This window comes from Schistocerca americana, chromosome 1 (genome assembly GCF_021461395.2).
Source record: "Schistocerca americana isolate TAMUIC-IGC-003095 chromosome 1, iqSchAmer2.1, whole genome shotgun sequence".
NCBI lineage: Eukaryota > Metazoa > Arthropoda > Insecta > Orthoptera > Acrididae > Schistocerca > Schistocerca americana.
In genome coordinates this window covers 1,215,357,230-1,215,376,099 of record NC_060119.1, presented here as the reverse complement: position 1 = coordinate 1,215,376,099, position 18,870 = coordinate 1,215,357,230, and the positions used below count along the sequence as shown (strand labels likewise).

The 18,870-nt window shown below is 42.6% G+C and overlaps 1 protein-coding gene across 1 annotated transcript in view; it reads right to left on the bottom strand.

The window, feature by feature from the left end:
- Window positions 1-479: 479 nt before the first annotated feature.
- Window positions 480-18,870, bottom strand: part of LOC124619905 (GPN-loop GTPase 3) — a 30,895-nt gene continuing 12,504 nt past the window's right edge. The window contains exons 3-4 of the mRNA XM_047146542.1: window positions 11,044-11,364; window positions 480-1,812 (exon numbers count right to left, since the gene is read on the bottom strand). Of these exons, the coding sequence (XP_047002498.1) occupies window positions 1,548-1,812; window positions 11,044-11,364 (586 nt within the window). The 3' untranslated portion in view covers window positions 480-1,547. The remainder of the gene's footprint in view (window positions 1,813-11,043; window positions 11,365-18,870) is intronic.

Here is an 18,870-nt window from a genome sequence, read left to right as displayed (position 1 = left end):
ACTAAGGGATCTAACATTCCTTGCTCTGAGTAGTTGCCACCTAGAGAACTCCATATGGGACTATTTTACTTCCAGATTATTTCACCCAATATGATTGGTTGATGCTACAAGGCTGGATTAGTTGATCATCCAAATTGCAGCCCTTGAAACTACTGAAAAAGCTGATACCTCTCGTCAGGAACTTCGGCTTTCAGGGTATGCTAATATGACAGCTCCTTATTTAGCAATCATACACAAATGCTCGCTCAAAGAAAAATTCTTATCTAAGGACTGGGAACAGGAACATCTCACACTAATACTCAAGACAGGAAATAGGAGTAATGCGCTGAATTACAGGCTTGTATCATCAATTTCGATTTGCAGTAGTGTTTTGGAACATATATTGTGTTTGAGTATTATGAATTACTTCAGTGAAAATGCTATATTGACACACAGTCAGTACAGATTCATAAAATTTCATTCTTGTGAAACACAGCTATTTCTTTATTCACACACTAAGTCATGAGTGCTATTAACAAGGGATCACATACGGACTACATGTTCCAGATTACCAGGAGGTTTTCGACACTGTTCCGCATAAGAGATTACTAGCCATATTGTGTGCCTATGGAGTATTATTTCTATTGTGCAACTAGATTCATGGTTTTCCATCAGAAAGATCACAGTTTATGATAACCGACATAAAGTCATTAAATAAAACATAAGTGATATCTGGCATCCCTTAAGGAATGTTATAGGCCCACTGATTTAGGAGATAATCTGAGTAGCCCTCTTAAGATTGTTCACAGGCGATTCTGTCACTTATCGTCTAGTAAAGTCATCAGTTAAGATCAAAACCAATTGCAAAATTATTTACACAAGAAAAGTGGCAACTGTCTCTAAATAATGACAAACCAAATCTATTCCTAAACGACGGAAACTATATGACAACTTCAACAGTCTTAAATTTTTTGATTAAGTTTAACTGATAAATTTAAAACAACTGTAGAATCTGATAGAAGAATTCATTAAAAAATTATTTTTCAAAATTTTAAAATACAAAAGTACATGACAACACAAAACATACCGAAGACGCACGTCTGGCACACTCTTCAAATTTACCAGATGACTCAATACATTCATTACAGTCATTCAACAATCTATGATTGAAATTAACATTCAACAGTCTAGTCACAAAAGTAGCATGTGCACTACTCTTGTCCAAAATTATTTACACTGAATATGTAATTTCATCATAATGTACATCCATTAGATTCTTCTTGTAAGCTAGTGCTAACTGGATACAAATTTAGGTTGCACTGATTCCTATGACAAACAGCCCAGACCAATTCTTTAAAATTCATTCAGTGTTAGACATTTGATTAATATTACAATAAAATGAAATTTGTGATTACAGTTTTGTAATTCATGTTGGCAAGAAACAATTTGAGGTACATAATGAAACATACTTCACAAAGTTGACAGAAACATTTTTTTTATAATAAGTTTGTATTTCATATAAAAAAATAATCATATTTTACACTGTGCACAAAGTAATATTTATAATATCAACCATCATCATCCTCTGCATCTTCATATTCAAAGTCTCTGGTCTTTACATCTGAGTCCTCACCAAACTGAATCATGTTATCTATTGTCAACATAATGTCTGCTATGTTCTCCTCGTCTCTTACATCAAATGGGTAGAATCTCACTAAGCTGTAATCTTCAATTAAGCGTCCAATTGCTTCCGTTAATCTGTTGTACTTTTGATTCCACTTTGAAGTAGTCTCCATTTCTCCTAACAGTGCATGAGGATCTGGTTCCAAGTAACTGAAAATGCAATCACAGCAATATGAGAATTCAAGAAAATATACAATAAAAGTAGTTGAAATCGGTACCCTGCCTTGATTCTCAAGCACCGAGAAACTCCAATGACGTCCAATATTTTGTTTCCAAAAAGAATAAGATGAGAGCAGAAAGCAAAGCTTTTTGCAATTTAGTAATATTAATTTTATTAGCAGTTTGAGTTACAATAAAAGAACTTGAAAGCAACATACAAAAGCAAGACTACAGTTTTCATCTTTGACAGTGGTGCATATTTAATACCGAGATTTTGGTGAGTGACAAAAAAAACAAAATATTAAAAACACAAATTTAACTTTTTGGTGGTGATAATTAAAATTTTATGATCACCCCTCGAATATGTTAATTACTTCCTTTTCATTGACTAAATTTTCATGAGATGATTCAATTATTTGTTATTTAACAAGCAGCAAGGTTATGGACATCAGAGTTAAGCAAACTTTTATGGTTATGTTACGTGTTCCTGTTGCTCTCACAGGAATGTACTTTTACTTCTTGAGTTAGGTATAATGGCATATAATGTCAGGGAAATTTCTAGATTTTTTTCTGTTCTATTGTCAGTTTTATATTTTCAAGTTTACATGCTGCTGAGAACACAAACTTCATTGGAGTTATGCTTCCAGGATCAGTATACATACGTAAACCAACTCACAGATTAGGCCTTAGGCCTGTTCTAACTGACAGACTGCTGCCTCCAAGGCTGTACGAGGAACAACCTATGACTGTAGGACATGTCATGCTCATGGCTACGAAGTTTTTCACAACAGAGGCCATGGCTAAGATGTTGGTTTACTTGCTATATCAAATAAAGTTAAAATGCCAAGCTTTTGATGACAACCTCCACCATCGTCTTCAGGTGCTAAGCCTGACCATCATGAAACTGTACAGGATTCTGTCTTTTATATTCTGGAGGACTGCACGTGATTGGCTGGATTATGTCTTAGTGACATTACGGAAATGGTGCGAACTGAGGTGGTGGGACTCCTTACATCCACTGATTATGTTTGCGCTCTTTATCTGGCGTCGCTTGCAGCATCATCACTCACAACAAGAAGTCTTCCTCCATGCTCTTTCTTTATCCAGTACATGCTTCCATACATTGCTAAGTGCATAGACGGTGCACCTATTAAAACTATAATCACATCATTTTACTATCAAGTACTTCTCTGACCATAGATTCCCAATACTTTGATGTGTGGGCAAGAATTCTTGTGTGTTTCAACAAAATCTTGTTTTTATTTAACAGGCTGTGTCGGCCTCTAATGATTTTTCAAAATTCCTGTATATAAGGTGACACTGGTGCTCAACACAGTGATAGGCAACAGTCCATACAGACTGGCCGACATAACTTTTACCACACTCACAACTAAATTTATAAATCCCTGGTACTCTCAGGCCCAGATTATCTTTAACGTGTCACGATATTTAATTTCCCTGGCTGGCTGGCAGACTGGACAGATTCCTTCTCTGTTTAAAACTCTACCCACCTTGCTAGATGCTGCACTGCAGAATGGAAGTCATGCTACATGGCAGTCCTCCTGCCCTTGTGGAAAAGTGTCACAACCTTGTTTTCGTGACAGTGTTGAACCGATATCATGGACAGAATACCTGTTCCTTCTTACAACCATCATCAGGTGATTAATCTCCGAGCCGAGATGGTCCTGGACCAAAATAGTCCTGGCTCTGTGTAGATCCCTTCTGAGCTGGATGGTGAAAGTCACTCCTGCTGAGATACACATCTGTAAGCATCGCTTTTCTATAAACAGAAAGGCCAAGTCGCCCATCTGAGTTACTTTCAACCAACACATTTACAAAAGGCAACTCCATTTACACTGTAAATCTTATGTTACAATGCATACCACTCATACAGTTGATGAACTGCTGTGGCACCTCACTGACATGCAACCAGATTAAAAATGTATTGTCAACATATCTGAAGAAGCAGGATGGATAGAAGGGATCACTGTTCAATGCTCGTTCTTCTCAATCCTCCAGGGAAAAAAATTAGTTATGGCTGGTGACAGTGGGGAACCCATACCTGTTCCATCATCAGTTATTTCGTAATAATTTCCACTGTGCGAAAAAGAAATGGTCATCAAGATGTGCCGAAATAATTTTAAATTTTCAGCATAGAAATGAGCAGCCAATAGTTTCAATGTTGCTTCCACTGGTGCCTTCATAAAAAAGGAGACAACATTGAGGCTGACCATGACTTCACTTGGGACTGTCTTCATCTGCTTTACAATAACAACAAACATATATGATTTCTTAAGGTTATTTCTACAGGTACCAATAATTCGGTTAAGACCTTTGCTAGCCTTTGGGTAGTAGAATACATAGCACTAACACTTGATCTCAGCAGCACCCCGTGTCTGTGTATTTTAAGCAGACTTTACGTCCTGGGTAGTCTAGGTGCTGTCGGTCTTAAATTCTTCAAAAGTTACTCAGAGAAAAAACAGTTCTTTAGTAGCTCCCCTCTCTTCCTGGTAAGTGCAAAGTGGGATCCTGTTGAGAATTTGATATGTCCTGTCTTTCAATAACAGACCACGTTTCTTATGATAATATGTAGCACTGAGGACAACTGTAGCATTATGCTTGCCAGGCAATAAGACAATTCCCTGAATGATTTCACCCTAATAATATTGGACTTACAGGGATTGGCTGTCGGTAAAATCCAGATAGTAGCAAGGCTTACCTCATTTGCCGCTTCTTGGGGAATTGCTACACTGCTTGTTCTATTCCATTCAGTAACTGGTAGCAATTGTGAAACTTGAGCAAAGTTCATATCTTTACTGAGAATTGAGATGGAGGCTTCGACAAGTTCCTTATCGGAGAATTTGACAATAGTATGGTGAACATCACTGGACCTAGGAGTTCCTTGTCTATGGTTAAGGTGCTCAAATTTATTGGCCTGTTTTGCCATTGTCTTGCTTAAATTAGCTCATTGATGTGTAGTCCAAGTCATGTCCACTGCAGTATTCAGCAATGAAAACAAAGTCTGCCTGCACACAATTACAGTCATTTGTGTTTAAGAGGTAAACCTCGTGATTGGTATCTCGAAGAGTGTATTTGTCAACGATAATGCTGATTCCACCGTAGGCCATATGGACTGGGATGCAGTAAGTTACCACTCTTCTTCCAATTTCATGTTTGTGGAGAGAATCCTGACAGTGGTCGGTACATGCAGAATGTTATTTGCCAGTTTTCATGCTGTTCTAGCAGCAGGTGATGATAGGCTGTTCCAACATAATAATTCTCACTAACATTCTGCCCATGAAACTTAATATACTGTACAAAATGTGCAGCCAGCACAAACTTGGGCTTTGTCTCCAATTGGGCAAGTGGGCAGCGTGAAGGAATGACACATAATTCACGTAGCTCATCCGCCAAAACAGAGCTACCCAAACAGGTGGAGCACGCATAGAATAACATATTTCAAGCTAGTATTTGCCACCTGTAGGATTGTCCACATGGCAGAGTTAGTGCTTGCTAAACTGTGCACCAATATGAATGTTTCAGCAATGGCCCTTACATGATATCTCAGAACTACTTGAGCTACTGAAACATAAATGTAATAATTTCATGTACTCTACATTTACTGTCTCTGTAATAAACATGTAGTGAATTGTAAAACTCTCAATTTGTGTTCTTTCTTCTGGCATTGTACTGCACACAAGATCCATAGGGGCCAAATCTGTCGTTTTTTTAGATTAGATTAGATTTACCCATGGTGACAAAATTTCGAAATATGTGCTCAATGCAGAAAATAGTTATTTCTTTCATATAAATGTACACTGCAAACAGGTAATTGCACTATTTTATCAGGTCTGTTATTCATAAGCTAGCTGAAATCAACATCATACAAAGGAAAGTTGTAGTATGAAGAAATACTGAAAAAACATACTGGTCTACAAGGGTGGTTTGATAAGTCTGGTAAAAAACAAGAAAGAAATATCTGTTCTGTACACAACTCACCTTACTTCTCGATGTAGTCTCCTTTGACAGATATACAGCTGGTCCAGCAATCCCCCAGCTTCTTCATCCCCTTGGAAAAATAGGTTATGTAAAAGTCTACAAAATACTCATTGACTGCAACTATTCCTTCCTCATTTGATGAAAATTTCTTCCCAGCAAGCCAAAGTTTCAAGTTGGGAAACAGAAGAAATCACTCGAGGCCAAGCCTGGTGAACAGGGTGGATGAGGAACTGATTCAAAGCTCAATTCATGCACTTCTGCTATAGTTGTCACTGACGTGTGAGAAGGTGCATTATCCCGGTGAAAGAGAACTTTTCTGCATGCCAACCTTTGTCTTTTTTCAGGCACTGCAAGTTTCAAACAATCTAACAATGGTTCTATATTTTCCAAGTAATCTATGAGAATTATTCCTTGGGAATCCAAGAAAACATTGGCAATCACCTTACCAGCTAAAAGAGTGACCTTTGCCTTCATCGAAGCATTTTTAACCAGACTTTATATATTGTTTTGAACGTCGTTTTGACAATGGCATGAAATGATGGATCCAGGTTTCATCAACAGTCACAAATAATAATAGAATGAAGGCTTCCATGGCAGGTGTTGTCATCACTTAACATTTCCGGGCTGAGATGCTGTGGTCCATACATAAGACTCTCCCCTGACATTTCGCCTTCGACTGCGGAAGGCATCCTCCAAGGACAATCGGCGAACTGCAACGAGAGCAATAGTGAGCGCCGTATATACAAGCCATCAAGAGGGCGCCACTGTCAATCATATGACATTGGCTGTGCTGTGATCTCTGGTATTGCCAACTTTCTCAATTGAAACTACATCTACATCTACATCTACATTGATACTCCGCAAGCCACCCAACGGTGTGTGGCGGAGGGCACTTTACGTGCCACTGTCATTACCTCCCTTTCCTGTTCCAGTCGCGTATGGTTCGCGGGAAGAACGACTGTCTGAAAGCCTCCGTGCGCGCTCTAATCTCTCTAATTTTACATTCGTGATCTCCTCGGGAGGTATAAGTAGGGGGAAGCAATATATTCGATACCTCATCCAGAAACGCACCCTCTCGAAACCTGGACAGCAAGCTACACCGCGATGCAGAGCGCCTCTCTTGCAGAGTCTGCCACTTGAGTTTATTAAACATCTCCGTAACGCTATCACGGTTACCAAATAACCCGGTGACGAAACGCGCCGCTCTTCTTTGGATCTTTTCTATCTCCTCCGTCAACCCGACCTGGTACGGATCCCACACTGATGAGCAATACTCAAGTATAGGTCGAACGAGTGTTTTGTAAGCCACCTCCTTTGTTGATGGACTACATTTTCTAAGCACTCTCCCAATGAATCTCAACCTGGTACCCGCCTTACCAACAATTAATTTTATATGATCATTCCACTTCAAATCGTTCCGTACGCATACTCCCAGATATTTTACAGAAGTAACTGCTACCAGTGTTTGTTTCGCTATCATATAATCATACAATAAAGGACACTTCTTTCTATGTATTCGCAATACATTACATTTGTCTATGTTAAGGGTCAGTTGCCACTCCCTGCACCAAGTGCCTATCCGCTGCAGATCTTCCTGTATTTCGCTACAATTTTCTAATGCAGCAACTTCTCTGTATACTACAGCATCATCCGCGAAAAGCCGCATGGAACTTCCGACACTATCTACTAAGTCATTTATATATATATTGTGAAAAGCAATGGTCCCATAACACTCCCCTGTGGCACGCCAGAGGTTACTTTAACGTCTGTAGACGTCTCTCCATTGATAACAACATGCTGTGTTCTGTTTGCTAAAAACTCTTCAATCCAGCCACACAGCTGGTCTGATATTCCGTAGGCTCTTACTTTGTTTATCAGGCGACGGTGCGGAACTGTATCGAACGCCTTCCGGAAGTCAAGAAAAATAGCATCTACCTGGGAGCCTGTATCTAATATTTTCTGGGTCTCATGAACAAATAAGGCGAGTTGGGTCTCTCACGATCGCTGTTTCCGGAATCCATGTTGATTCCTACATAGTAGATTCTGGGTTTCCAGAAATGACATGATACGCGAGCAAAAAACATGTTCTAAAATTCTACAAGAGATCGACGTAAGAGATATAGGTCTATAGTTTTGCGCATCTGCTCGACGACCCTTCTTGAAGACTGGGACTATCTGTGCTATTTTCCAATCATTTGGAACCCTCCGTTCCTGTAGAGACTTGCGGTACACGGCTGTTAGAAGGGGGGCAAGTTCTTTCGCGTACTCTGTGTAGAATCGAAGTGGTATCCCGTCAGGTCCAGTGGACTTTCCTCTATTGAGTGATTCCAGTTGCTTTTCTATTCCTTGGACACTTATTTCGATGTCAGCCATTTTTTCGTTTGTGTGAGGATTTAGAGAAGGAACTGCAGTGCGGTCTTCCTCTGTGAAACAGCTTTGGAAAAAGGTGTTTAGTATTTCAGCTTTACGCGTGTCATCCTCTGTTTCAATGCCATCATCATCCCGTAGTGTCTGGATATGCTGTTTCGAGCCACTTACTGATTTAACGTAAGACCAGAACTTCCTAGGATTTTCTGTCAAGTCGGTACATAGAATTTTACTTTCGAATTCAATGAACGCTTCACGCATAGCCCTCCTTACGCTAACTTTGACATCGTTTAGCTTCTGTTTGTCTGGGAGGTTTTGGCTGCGTTTAAACTTGGAGTGGAGCTCTCTTTGCTTTCGCAGTAGTTTCCTAACTTTGTTGTTGTACCACGGTGGGTTTTTCCCGTCCCTCACAGTTTTACTCGGCACGTACCTGTCTAAAACGCATTTTACGATTGCCTTGAACTTTTTCCATAAACACTCAACATTGTCAGTGTCGGAACAGAAATTTTCGTTTTGATCTGTTAGGTAGTCTGAAATCTGCCTTCTATTACTCTTGCTAAACAGATAAACCTTCCTCCCTTTTTTTATATTCCTATTAACTTCCATATTCAGGGATGCTGCAACGGCCTTATGATCACTGATTCCCTGTTCTGTACATACAGAGTCGAAAAGTTCGGGTCTGTTTGTTATCAGTAGGTCCAAGATGTTATCTCCACGAGTCGGTTCTCTGTTTAATTGCTCGAGGTAATTTTCGGATAGTGCACTCAGTATAATGTCACTCGATGCTCTGTCCCTACCACCCGTCCTAAACATCTGAGTGTCCCAGTCTATATCTAGTAAATTGAAATCTCCACCTAAGACTATAACATGCTGAGAAAATTTATGTGAAATGTATTCCAAATTTTCTCTCAGTTGTTCTGCCACTAATGCTGCTGAGTCGGGAGGTCGGTAAAAGGAGCCAATTATTAACCTAGTTCGGTTGTTTAGTGTAACCTCCACCCATAATAATTCACAGGAACTATCCACTTCTACTTCACTACAGGATAAACTACTACTAACAGCGACGAACACTCCACCACCGGTTGCATGCAATCTATCCTTTCTAAACACCGTCTGCACCTTTGTAAAAATTTCGGCAGAATTTATCTCTGGCTTAAGCCAGCTTTCTGTACCTATAACGATTTCAGCTTCGGTGCTTTCTATCAGCGCTTGAAGTTCCGGTACTTTACCAACGCAGCTTCGACAGTTGACAATTACAATACCGATTGCTGCTTGGTCCCCGCATGTCCTGACTTTGCCCCGCACCCGTTGAGGCTGTTGCCCTTTCTGTACTTGCCCAAGGCCATCTAACCTAAAAAACCGCCCAGCCCACGCCACACAACCCCTGCTACCCGTGTAGCCGCTTGTTGCGTGTAGTGGACTCCTGACCTATCCAGCGGAACCCGAAACCCCACCACCCTATGGCGCAAGTCGAGGAATCTGCAGCCCACACGGTCGCAGAACCGTCTCAGCCTCTGATTCAGACCCTCCACTCGGCTCTGTACCACTAATTGATTGTCACGCTGTTGCTGCAACATTGACATCCATATCTTATCCAGCTTAATGCCTTCATCTTTTCTATTAAAATTATTGCAGTGTTTGGCAATCTCAATGGCCTCTCTGTACATTCACGCATAATAATGCGACGTCTTTGCTTTGCCGGTCGTCTCACTAAACTTTATTTCATGATCACCTTAGTTTCAATTGAGAAAGTTGGCAATATCAGAGATCACAGCACAGCCGACATCACGTGATTGACAGCGGCGCCATCTGGATGGCTTGTATATATGGCGCTCACTAGTGCTCTCGTTGCAGTTCGCCGATTGTCCTCGGAGGATGCCTTCCACAGTCGAAGGCGAAACATCAGGTGAGAGTCTTATGTATGGACCACGGCATCTCAGCCCAGAAATGTTAAGTGCTGAGTCACAAATAAGCACAAAAAGTCTTGTGGATTGGGGTTAAATATCACCAGATATTGTGTTGAAATCTATCGCCAGATGCACTTTTGATAGATTGTGACCAATCGTTGCACCCACCTCATATACAGCTTCTTCATAGCCAATTCTTCCTGCAGGATATTATGCACTCAGTTAATTGAGATACCTATGGTCTCAGCAATCTCACTTATTTCTAGTTGGTGGCCTTGCATTACCATATCATGGCTTCTCTCAATGGTTCCCTTTGTGGTAACCTCAACTGGACATTCAGAGGGCATATCATCTTCGATGCTCGCCCAAGTATGTTTAAAGTCATTAATCCAAAAGTAAATGGTCATCAAAGTTGTTGCAGCATTTGCATGAACTTCAATTCTGTTTTGATCTGTACGGCAGTCCACCCTTCAAATGATAACAGCACAAAACTCAGTTTTCCCCATTTTCAATCATAGTCAAGACACTGAACAATTCATATGATTGTCAAAAATGAATTGAATGCAGTACATTGTTAAAATTCTTTACACAATCCTTGAAATAATCAAGATTCCATCCATGAAGGTGCAAGAAAAATGTTCCATTTTTTATGGAAATTTACCAGATTTATCGAACCACACTCGTATTTGAGATTGGAGGTTAGTGTTTCCATAGCAGTTCCTGAAACAATGACTACTACAGAACAGCTTTTATAATTAATCAGAATTCCGAGATTTTGCAACTATAAAATAGTTTCTCAAGGTGGTGAAAGGGGTTGAACAGACAACAAAAAAAGGACATAAGCAATTTAGGATTATTTAAATAATCAAAGTTTGAAAAATGGGGAAGAGTTTTCAGAAAAGTGGCAAAAAATCATTATTCTACACAAGATACAGCACAGAAGCTTTACCTGTCAAGGCGTGATCGTGCAGTCTTGCTTAATAGGTCCATCTTGCTCAAGACATTTATATGTGGAAGTTCTAAATTTGTCATAACACTTAATGCTGCCATTGTGCCAGACAGAAACTTGGCAGGATCTACCATAAACTGAGAGTCTATGAGGAACACCGCACAAAGGCGAAAGTCCTGACGCTGCAGATGTTCAACAAGCTGTCTCATGACTGTCATGTGTGTGTACAGCTCTATCTGCCCAGGACAGTCAAACAGAGTGTAGTCATCCTCATCCTCACCTAGCTGCTCTTCCAACCAGTCGATATTCTCCACCAGGTACCTATACGAGAGAAAACACAATGATTATTTTTTAGTTTTCTTAATATATATAACTCACTGTTAAAAATTGTGTATCTCCAATCCTCTTCCTTTTCTTGGTATACTGCCCTAACATCACAAAAAAGAGGCAAGGGTATCTGTGTGTGTGTGGGGGGGGGGGGGGGGGGGGGGTCACTAACATTTTCTTTTACAAATAGACTCCTTATGCAGACTTCAGAGTAATGTTCCTTATCCTTATGCTGGTGCAGAGGTCTTCAACAAGCTCCCAGTTGGACATAAGGCAATAAACTGTAAATCCCAACAAATTCAAAAGAAAATTGGGGTTCATGCAGGGTCAGCTCCTCCTGCCACATGTTACTTGATGATCTACTTTCTATGGACTGAATATCTGTGTTAGCTATATGGCAACTACAATCAAAGGCTAGTTATTACACACATCTGCAACCAAGCAAACATCTGTGTGTGCACCTGAAAAAACTGTTCTGTGCATATTCCTGTATACATAACTATGTCAAATAAATTAGGCTACACCACATAACCACACATGAAAGATGTCTACATAATCACTTTGAACAAAATCTTACTTGAAATACTACAGGTTTTACTTTTGTTTCAAAGTATACTTAAAGAAATCAATGAAGATGTTGAAAATCAGCTACAGTCTTTTCAAAGGAAGCATCTCAACAACTGCGTCAAATTATTTAAGGAAACCATGGAAAAACAAAATCAGGATGACCAGACAGCAATGTGAATCTCAATCCTGCTAAATGCAGGTCCAGTAGCTTAAACATGGCACCACTTCACTCAGCAAGGACACCACTTGCCATTTACAATAATATACTGCATAACACATTCTTTAGGTTATTCAGATATTATAGAAGTTGGTCATTCAGATATTATAAAAGATACTCCTTATATTTACCTGTTTGTTATCAATAGATAGTGGAGTATGCTATTCAATCCCTATCAGAGATACAGGTGGGAGGACTTTAATATTCACTTACATTCATAATTTCATGAAATCTTGTTAAATGAGAGCCAGCAATGTTTCACAAAGTCAATTCTGCCTGTACTAATACTTCTTTGGGGAGGGAATCATTTCTCTCCCTCGGTCATTAGTACGTTACATTTAGGAAGCCCACAACAAACATTGGCGAGATTGGCTTATGTATCTTTGTAGTGTGAATGAAATTAGCTGTCCAATCTGTCACCACTTCCCTACCAGCAGGCAAAATATATTTTATATTCCTTGTAGGTCTTCAGTCCCCTGACCATGACAGCATTGGGTGCTGACCTTACAGTACGTGTTTCCACCAGGGGTAGTTATATAATATAGGACAGGAGGAAGGTCACAAATACACAGCAAAAAAAGCAGTAAGTCAATGGAATGATTATTTATTGCCCATTTAAGAATATATCTGGATGATTTTCTATAGCAGGGACAACATCAATCCACAGTTCCGAATAACTTGATGGATAAACAGTCATGTTTGTCTGGCCCTCATGGAGTCCTAATTAATGAAGCGTGGGACTTCATCTTAAGAATAAGGCAGGCGATACTGTTGCTGACCCTGAGAGGTAAGGGACGTGAAAACAAAGGTTGATAAGCATGGCAATTCCTACCCCATCAACATCGATGCATAGTATACAGACAGCTCGTAGAGCAAGTTGTGTGTGCATGTAATTATAATCGTCAAGGCCGGCACATGGCATAATCCCGTGGCGTAAGTGGATGTTACCGCTATGATTTTGCACACAACTGATTCCAAAGTAATGAACACCAGTTCATGTTAACACAAGATGACAGAGACTTCCACATTAATGTTTTAACAACATTTGAAATCTGCAACAGAATGGGGGCCAGAGAGCAGCTCTAAGAAGTTTTCCTACCTTAAAGGAAACACAATGAAGTGCATGCTCCACGAAAAAGCATTTCCTGTAGTCAACAAAAGAAGTAAATCCTTTATTCAGCCTTACCAAGGCAGGAGAGAGAATTGGGGAGGGGGAGGGGAAGGCAGTGCTGTTCATTCCTGTGGCTTTTTTTGGCCAGAGTTGCCTGAGTGGTGGGTTGGTTGGTTTGTTTAAAAGAGGGGAGAAGGGACAAAACTATGAAGTCATCGGTCCCTTATTCCTAATAAAACAATGCCACAAGTGTGAGAATAAAACAGACAAGACATACAACACAAAATGGAAAGAAAGGAAAAACCACAAGAACAAAGGAATGGCAACAAACACTAAAAGGACCAAAGAGGACAAGAAAACAACAGAGAGACTCTAGAAACAGAAGAGAGTAAAACAAGAAAGCGGATTACAGTGGCTGGCCGACCTAGAGAGTAAAAAGGAAATGCCAGCCACTCTGCAACACCTTAAAGCCCCCACCCTAAAAGCGCTATGGTGGAGGACACAGAGGAACAAAGGACATGCACTAAAACTTAGATCAAATGATAAAACCCACCCTCGTGAATAAAACACAAAATTAAATCAGCTAATGAGGCATAGGCAGATAAAATGACTGGCAACGAGTCTGGTAATCCAAGATTTCATCGCTGGACAATCAAAGCGGGACAGTGCACCAGAATATGGGCCACTGTCAGCTGGGCGCCGCATGACACTGAGGTGGGTCTTCACGGCGCAGGAGGTAACTGTGGGTGGCCCAAGCATGGCCAATGCGGAGCCAGCAGAGGACAATTGACTCCCTGCGAGATGCCCGCATGGCAGACTTGCGCACTTTCATAGTCTCCTTAATGACACACAGTTTGCTGTGCATACTGTTATGCCATTCTGTCTCCCAAAGTTGAAAAACCCTGCAGCGTAAGTCAGAATGCAGGTCAGATTCAGATTTGCCTATCTCCAGAAGCGGTTTCCGTGTAGCCTGTTTGGCCAGCCTGCCAGCAAGTTCGTTGCCTGGTATACTGACGTGTCCTGCAGTCCACATAAACACCACTGAACGATAGGACTGGTCCAGGGCATAGATGACTCCTGGATGGACACCACCAAAGTATGGCGAAGGTAGCACCGGTCGATACCTTTTAGGCTGCTCTAGGAATCAGTACACAGAAGAAACAATTCCTCAGGGCATGAACGGATATACTGAAGTGCACGAGATACGGCCACCAGCTCTGCAGTGAATACACTGCAGCCATCGGGCATGGAATGCTGTTCAATATGGCCTCTGTGGTCAAAGGCGTAGCCAACATTACCATCAGCCATCGAGCTGTCGGTGTAAACCACTTCAGAGCCCCAGAACACTTCAAGAATTGAGAGGAAGTGATATGGGTGAGCCGCAGGGTTAACGGAGGCCTTAGGGCCATGCAAAAGCTCCAGGCCAAGCTTCGGCCTACAGCTACACCACAGAGGTGTACGTGAATGGACCTCAAGGAGAGGTGGTACAGGCATGGACTCCAGTTCAGACAGAAGCAATCACTCACGAACCGAAATCATTAACCCTGACCTGGGTCAACTATGCGGGAGGTGAACCGCTGTGGTTGGGAAAAGAAGACAATAATTAGGATGTTCAGGTGAGCTATGAGTGTGTGTGCAACATAACTGGTGAGCAGTTGCGCACATCTGATATTCAATGGAGGGTCTCCAGCCTCCACCAGTACGGTTGTCACCAGACTTGTCCTAAAAGCTCCTGGTAGTCAAACTCTGCAATAGAGCAATGGGTCGAGCAAACGCAATGCTGAGGGCATCACCAAACCATAAATAACACTCCCACAGTCAAGGCGGGATTGTATAAGGGCTCTGTAGAATTGCAGCAGCGTGGAGCGATCTGCACCCAAGTTGGTGTTTCTCAGGCAGCGGAGGGCACTGAAGTGCTGCCAACACTTCCGTTTAAGCTGACGGAGATGAGGAAGCCAAGTAAAACTAGTGCCGAAAATCAGACCTACGAATCGATATGTCCCCACTACAGTGAGTGGATCGTCATCAAGGTAAAGTGCTGGTTCCGGATGAACGGTATGATGCCAACAGAAATGCATGACACGTCTTCATGCCGGAAAACTGGAAGCCATGGGCTAGAGTCCATGACTGCACCTTGTGGATGGCTTCCTGTAGGGACTCCATTCTCTTGGACATGGATGAAACTATGGGAGTCACCAACTTGGACATGGAAAGTATGGAGAGACAGGAAGTTTCGGATAAAAATCAGGAGTGGTCCCTGGAGACCCCACTCATACAATGTGGCAAGGATATGATGTCACCAAGTCGTGTCGTATGCTTTACGTAGGTCAAAAAAGACGGCAATCAGGTGTTGCCATCTGGAAAAGGATGTTCAGATGGCAGACTCGATGGATACAAGATTATCAGTGGTAAAGCGACCCTGGCGGAAGCTGCCCTGACATGGAGCCAGCAAGCCACGTGACTCCAGGACCCAACCCAGTTGCCGTAGCTCAGCCAGGCGGTGAAAAAACCGCTGCAATTCCACTGGAGGATGACGTCATCGTGAGACTGGGAAGGCATGCAACATTCAATGAGGCATTTTATGTCTCAGGGCCACCTGCTGCCACCCACTTTTTGCCTGAGCAGTCTATATCCATTGTGTCTGAGGGTCTGGAGAGATCTAGGTCCTCAGTGGACGCCAGAATCTCCACCCCATCGTCAGACACAGAGCTTGTAGGTAGCGGTGGTGTGGGTGGCATCGCAATTTCCTTGGTCTTATGGGTCTACTTTTTTTTATTTCTCTTGCTGCTCCTTGGGTTTCCCTGGCTTGGAGGAATTCACTGGCTCTGTCTCGGGGACTGAGGATGAGCATGAAGACCTACAACCAGCTTCTTTTGAGCTCTCCAGCCACTGGTGGGTGTCATCTTTCCCACTAGCAGAAACCTGGGAAGGGAATGACCCAGGGGACCCCATCCTAGTGAGAGAAGCTGAAGAAGACTTATGCTTCTCCATCTTAAAGGTGGGGACGGACGTCCCTGATAGTTTGGGGGGGGGGGGGGGGGGGGGGTGTCCCGAAGTAGGTGGTGCGTGCGAAACCAACAGGGAGGGAAGTGCCCCCCACCATCAAGGAGACAGGTGTAGTCTTCCGGCTCAGAGAGGTGACTGGGGTTGGCGGAGCTGATGGTGCCAGAACTATTGTAGCGGTGGCATAAGACGATGTCATACATACAGGATGCAGGCGTTCAAATTTTCTCTTGGCCTCAGTGTAGGTCAGTCGGTCCAGGGTCTTGTACTCCATAATTTTCCTTTGTTTCTGGAGAATCCTGCAGTCTGGCGAGCAAGGTGAATGGTGCTCTCCGCAGATGACACAGATAGGAGGCGGGGCACATGGAGTAATGGGATGTGATGGGTGTCCGCAATCTCAACATGTAACGCTGGAATTACAGTGGGAAGACACATGGCTGAACTTCCAGCACTTAAAGCACCACATCGGGGGAGGGATATAGGACTTTGCATCACAGTGGTAGACCATCACCTTGACCTCAGGCAATGTATCACCCTCGAAGGCCAAGATGAAGGCACCGATGGCAACCCGATTATCCCTCGGACCCTGGTGGACACACTGGACGAAATGTACACCTCGCCGCTCTAAAATGGCGCACAACTCATCGCCACACTGCAATAGAAGGCCCCTGTGAAACATGATACCCTGGACCATACTTAAGCTCTTATGGGGCTTGATGGTTACAGAAACATCCCCCAGTTGTTACAAGCAAGTAACGTCCGTGACTGGGCAGGGGATGCTGTTTTGATCAAGACTGGCCTAGATCTCATTTTGGACAATCCCTCCACCTCCCCAAACTCGTCCTCTAAATGCTCAACAAAAAACTGAGGCTTCATCATCATGAAAGATTCCCCATCAGCTCTCGAACATACAAAGTACCGGGGTGAATAAGATCTGCTGGCATCCTTAGCCTGACGTTCCTCCCATGGTGTGGCCAGGGAGGGGAACGATTTGGGGTCATACTTCTGTGCGTTGAATTGAGCTTGTGAACGCTTAGAGACTGCTGGTGTTTCACCACCAGCAAGAGATGATGGACTACGTTTCACTGCATGTCATCTGCCCTGATGCCACCCATTCCAACCAGGGCCACCCAGCCACAGCAAAGGACACCTGGCAGGATGGCCACTACCAGGAGTCCCGATGCCCCAGGGGGATGGGCAACTACCCCTTGGCATAAGCGGGGAGCTAACGGCACAGGCATCAGAAGAGCAATCCCTGTGAAGTCAGGGGGCTACAACCAACAGGGTACATGGTGACCCCACCACAACGGGCTGGCTACTGTGCTGGATATCAGGTGCAAATAAGTCCATGGTCATCGTCGACGCAGAATGCGACACTGCATAGTGCATGGTGCATGGTGGAAAACGCACCCAGGAAGGTGTCCTTGCCGAGGAGATGGAGAATGAGCAGGACTGAAATGCGACAACGAGAAAGTAGGCTAAAGATCTCAATGCACAACGGACATGATGCACCATGTAAGGCGCCCTTCCCCAATTGGTTCACTCTTCGGGAAAATTTTGTAGAATGGAGGTCAAACCCTACAGGGGACCATCACATGAAGGCTGAAACATGTGAAGCTCCTTTTAGTCGCCTCTTACAACAAGCAAGAATATCTCAGGCCTATTCTTATCCCCGGACCCACAGGGGGGAAAGTGGTGGGGAACACTTCCTGTCATTTAGGTTGGTCATTCGATGGAGGTGCCAGGAGGGTGTGCCCTGGGAAAAAAAAAGGTATCCTTTCATGGTGACATGTCTGCAGCTTCAGTCTGAGCACAATGTCTCCACCCTTTACCGACTGACGACATCTTGCGACTTTCTTCAACTATCTGTTTGGCTGATATTAAAACTACTTTACCACCACATCCAATAGTTCTTCATCTAGGCAACACATTGATGGGTCCTGATGACCGAGAAAAACTGATATTACAATAGAAATTTGCTTATCAAGTTTTCCACCTTGTTAAATATTCATGCAATGAGCATGTGACTGAGGTCATTGGATTTGAATTTTGCCTCTTGTCTGAATCAGTGATTTGAAATATTATTGTTCAAATAATTAAATACTCTCCCTTTGTAAGGACTGGATGACACTGCTAAGGCCTCTCCACATGCAGGTGATAATATGGTGGAAAAGTTTCAGATTTACACCTAGATGGGAACAAGAAATTGCTTGACAGTTGTGTGCAGCTGAACATACAAAATAATGATATCGTTACTTCATCATTACTCCCACACACAGTATGGCTATGACAGCAATAGCTGTGCACCGACAGACTGGCTCAAGGCTCAAGTCTAATATACAGGCAGGACTAGCCAGGGCACTTTTCCTGTATACAAGGGTGGTTTGAAAAGTTCTCAGAATGGAATAGAAAAAAGTACTTATATCACATACTTTTTTTTTTATTTTTCAATGTAGTCTGCTTGTAAATTAATGCACTTGGTCCAACGATGTTCCAGTGCCTTGATCCCATCTCAAAAATGAGTTTCCTCCAGGTCTGCAAAATAGTTGTCAACTTCGGCTATCAATTCTTCGTTTGAGGTGAATCTTCATCCACCAAGAAA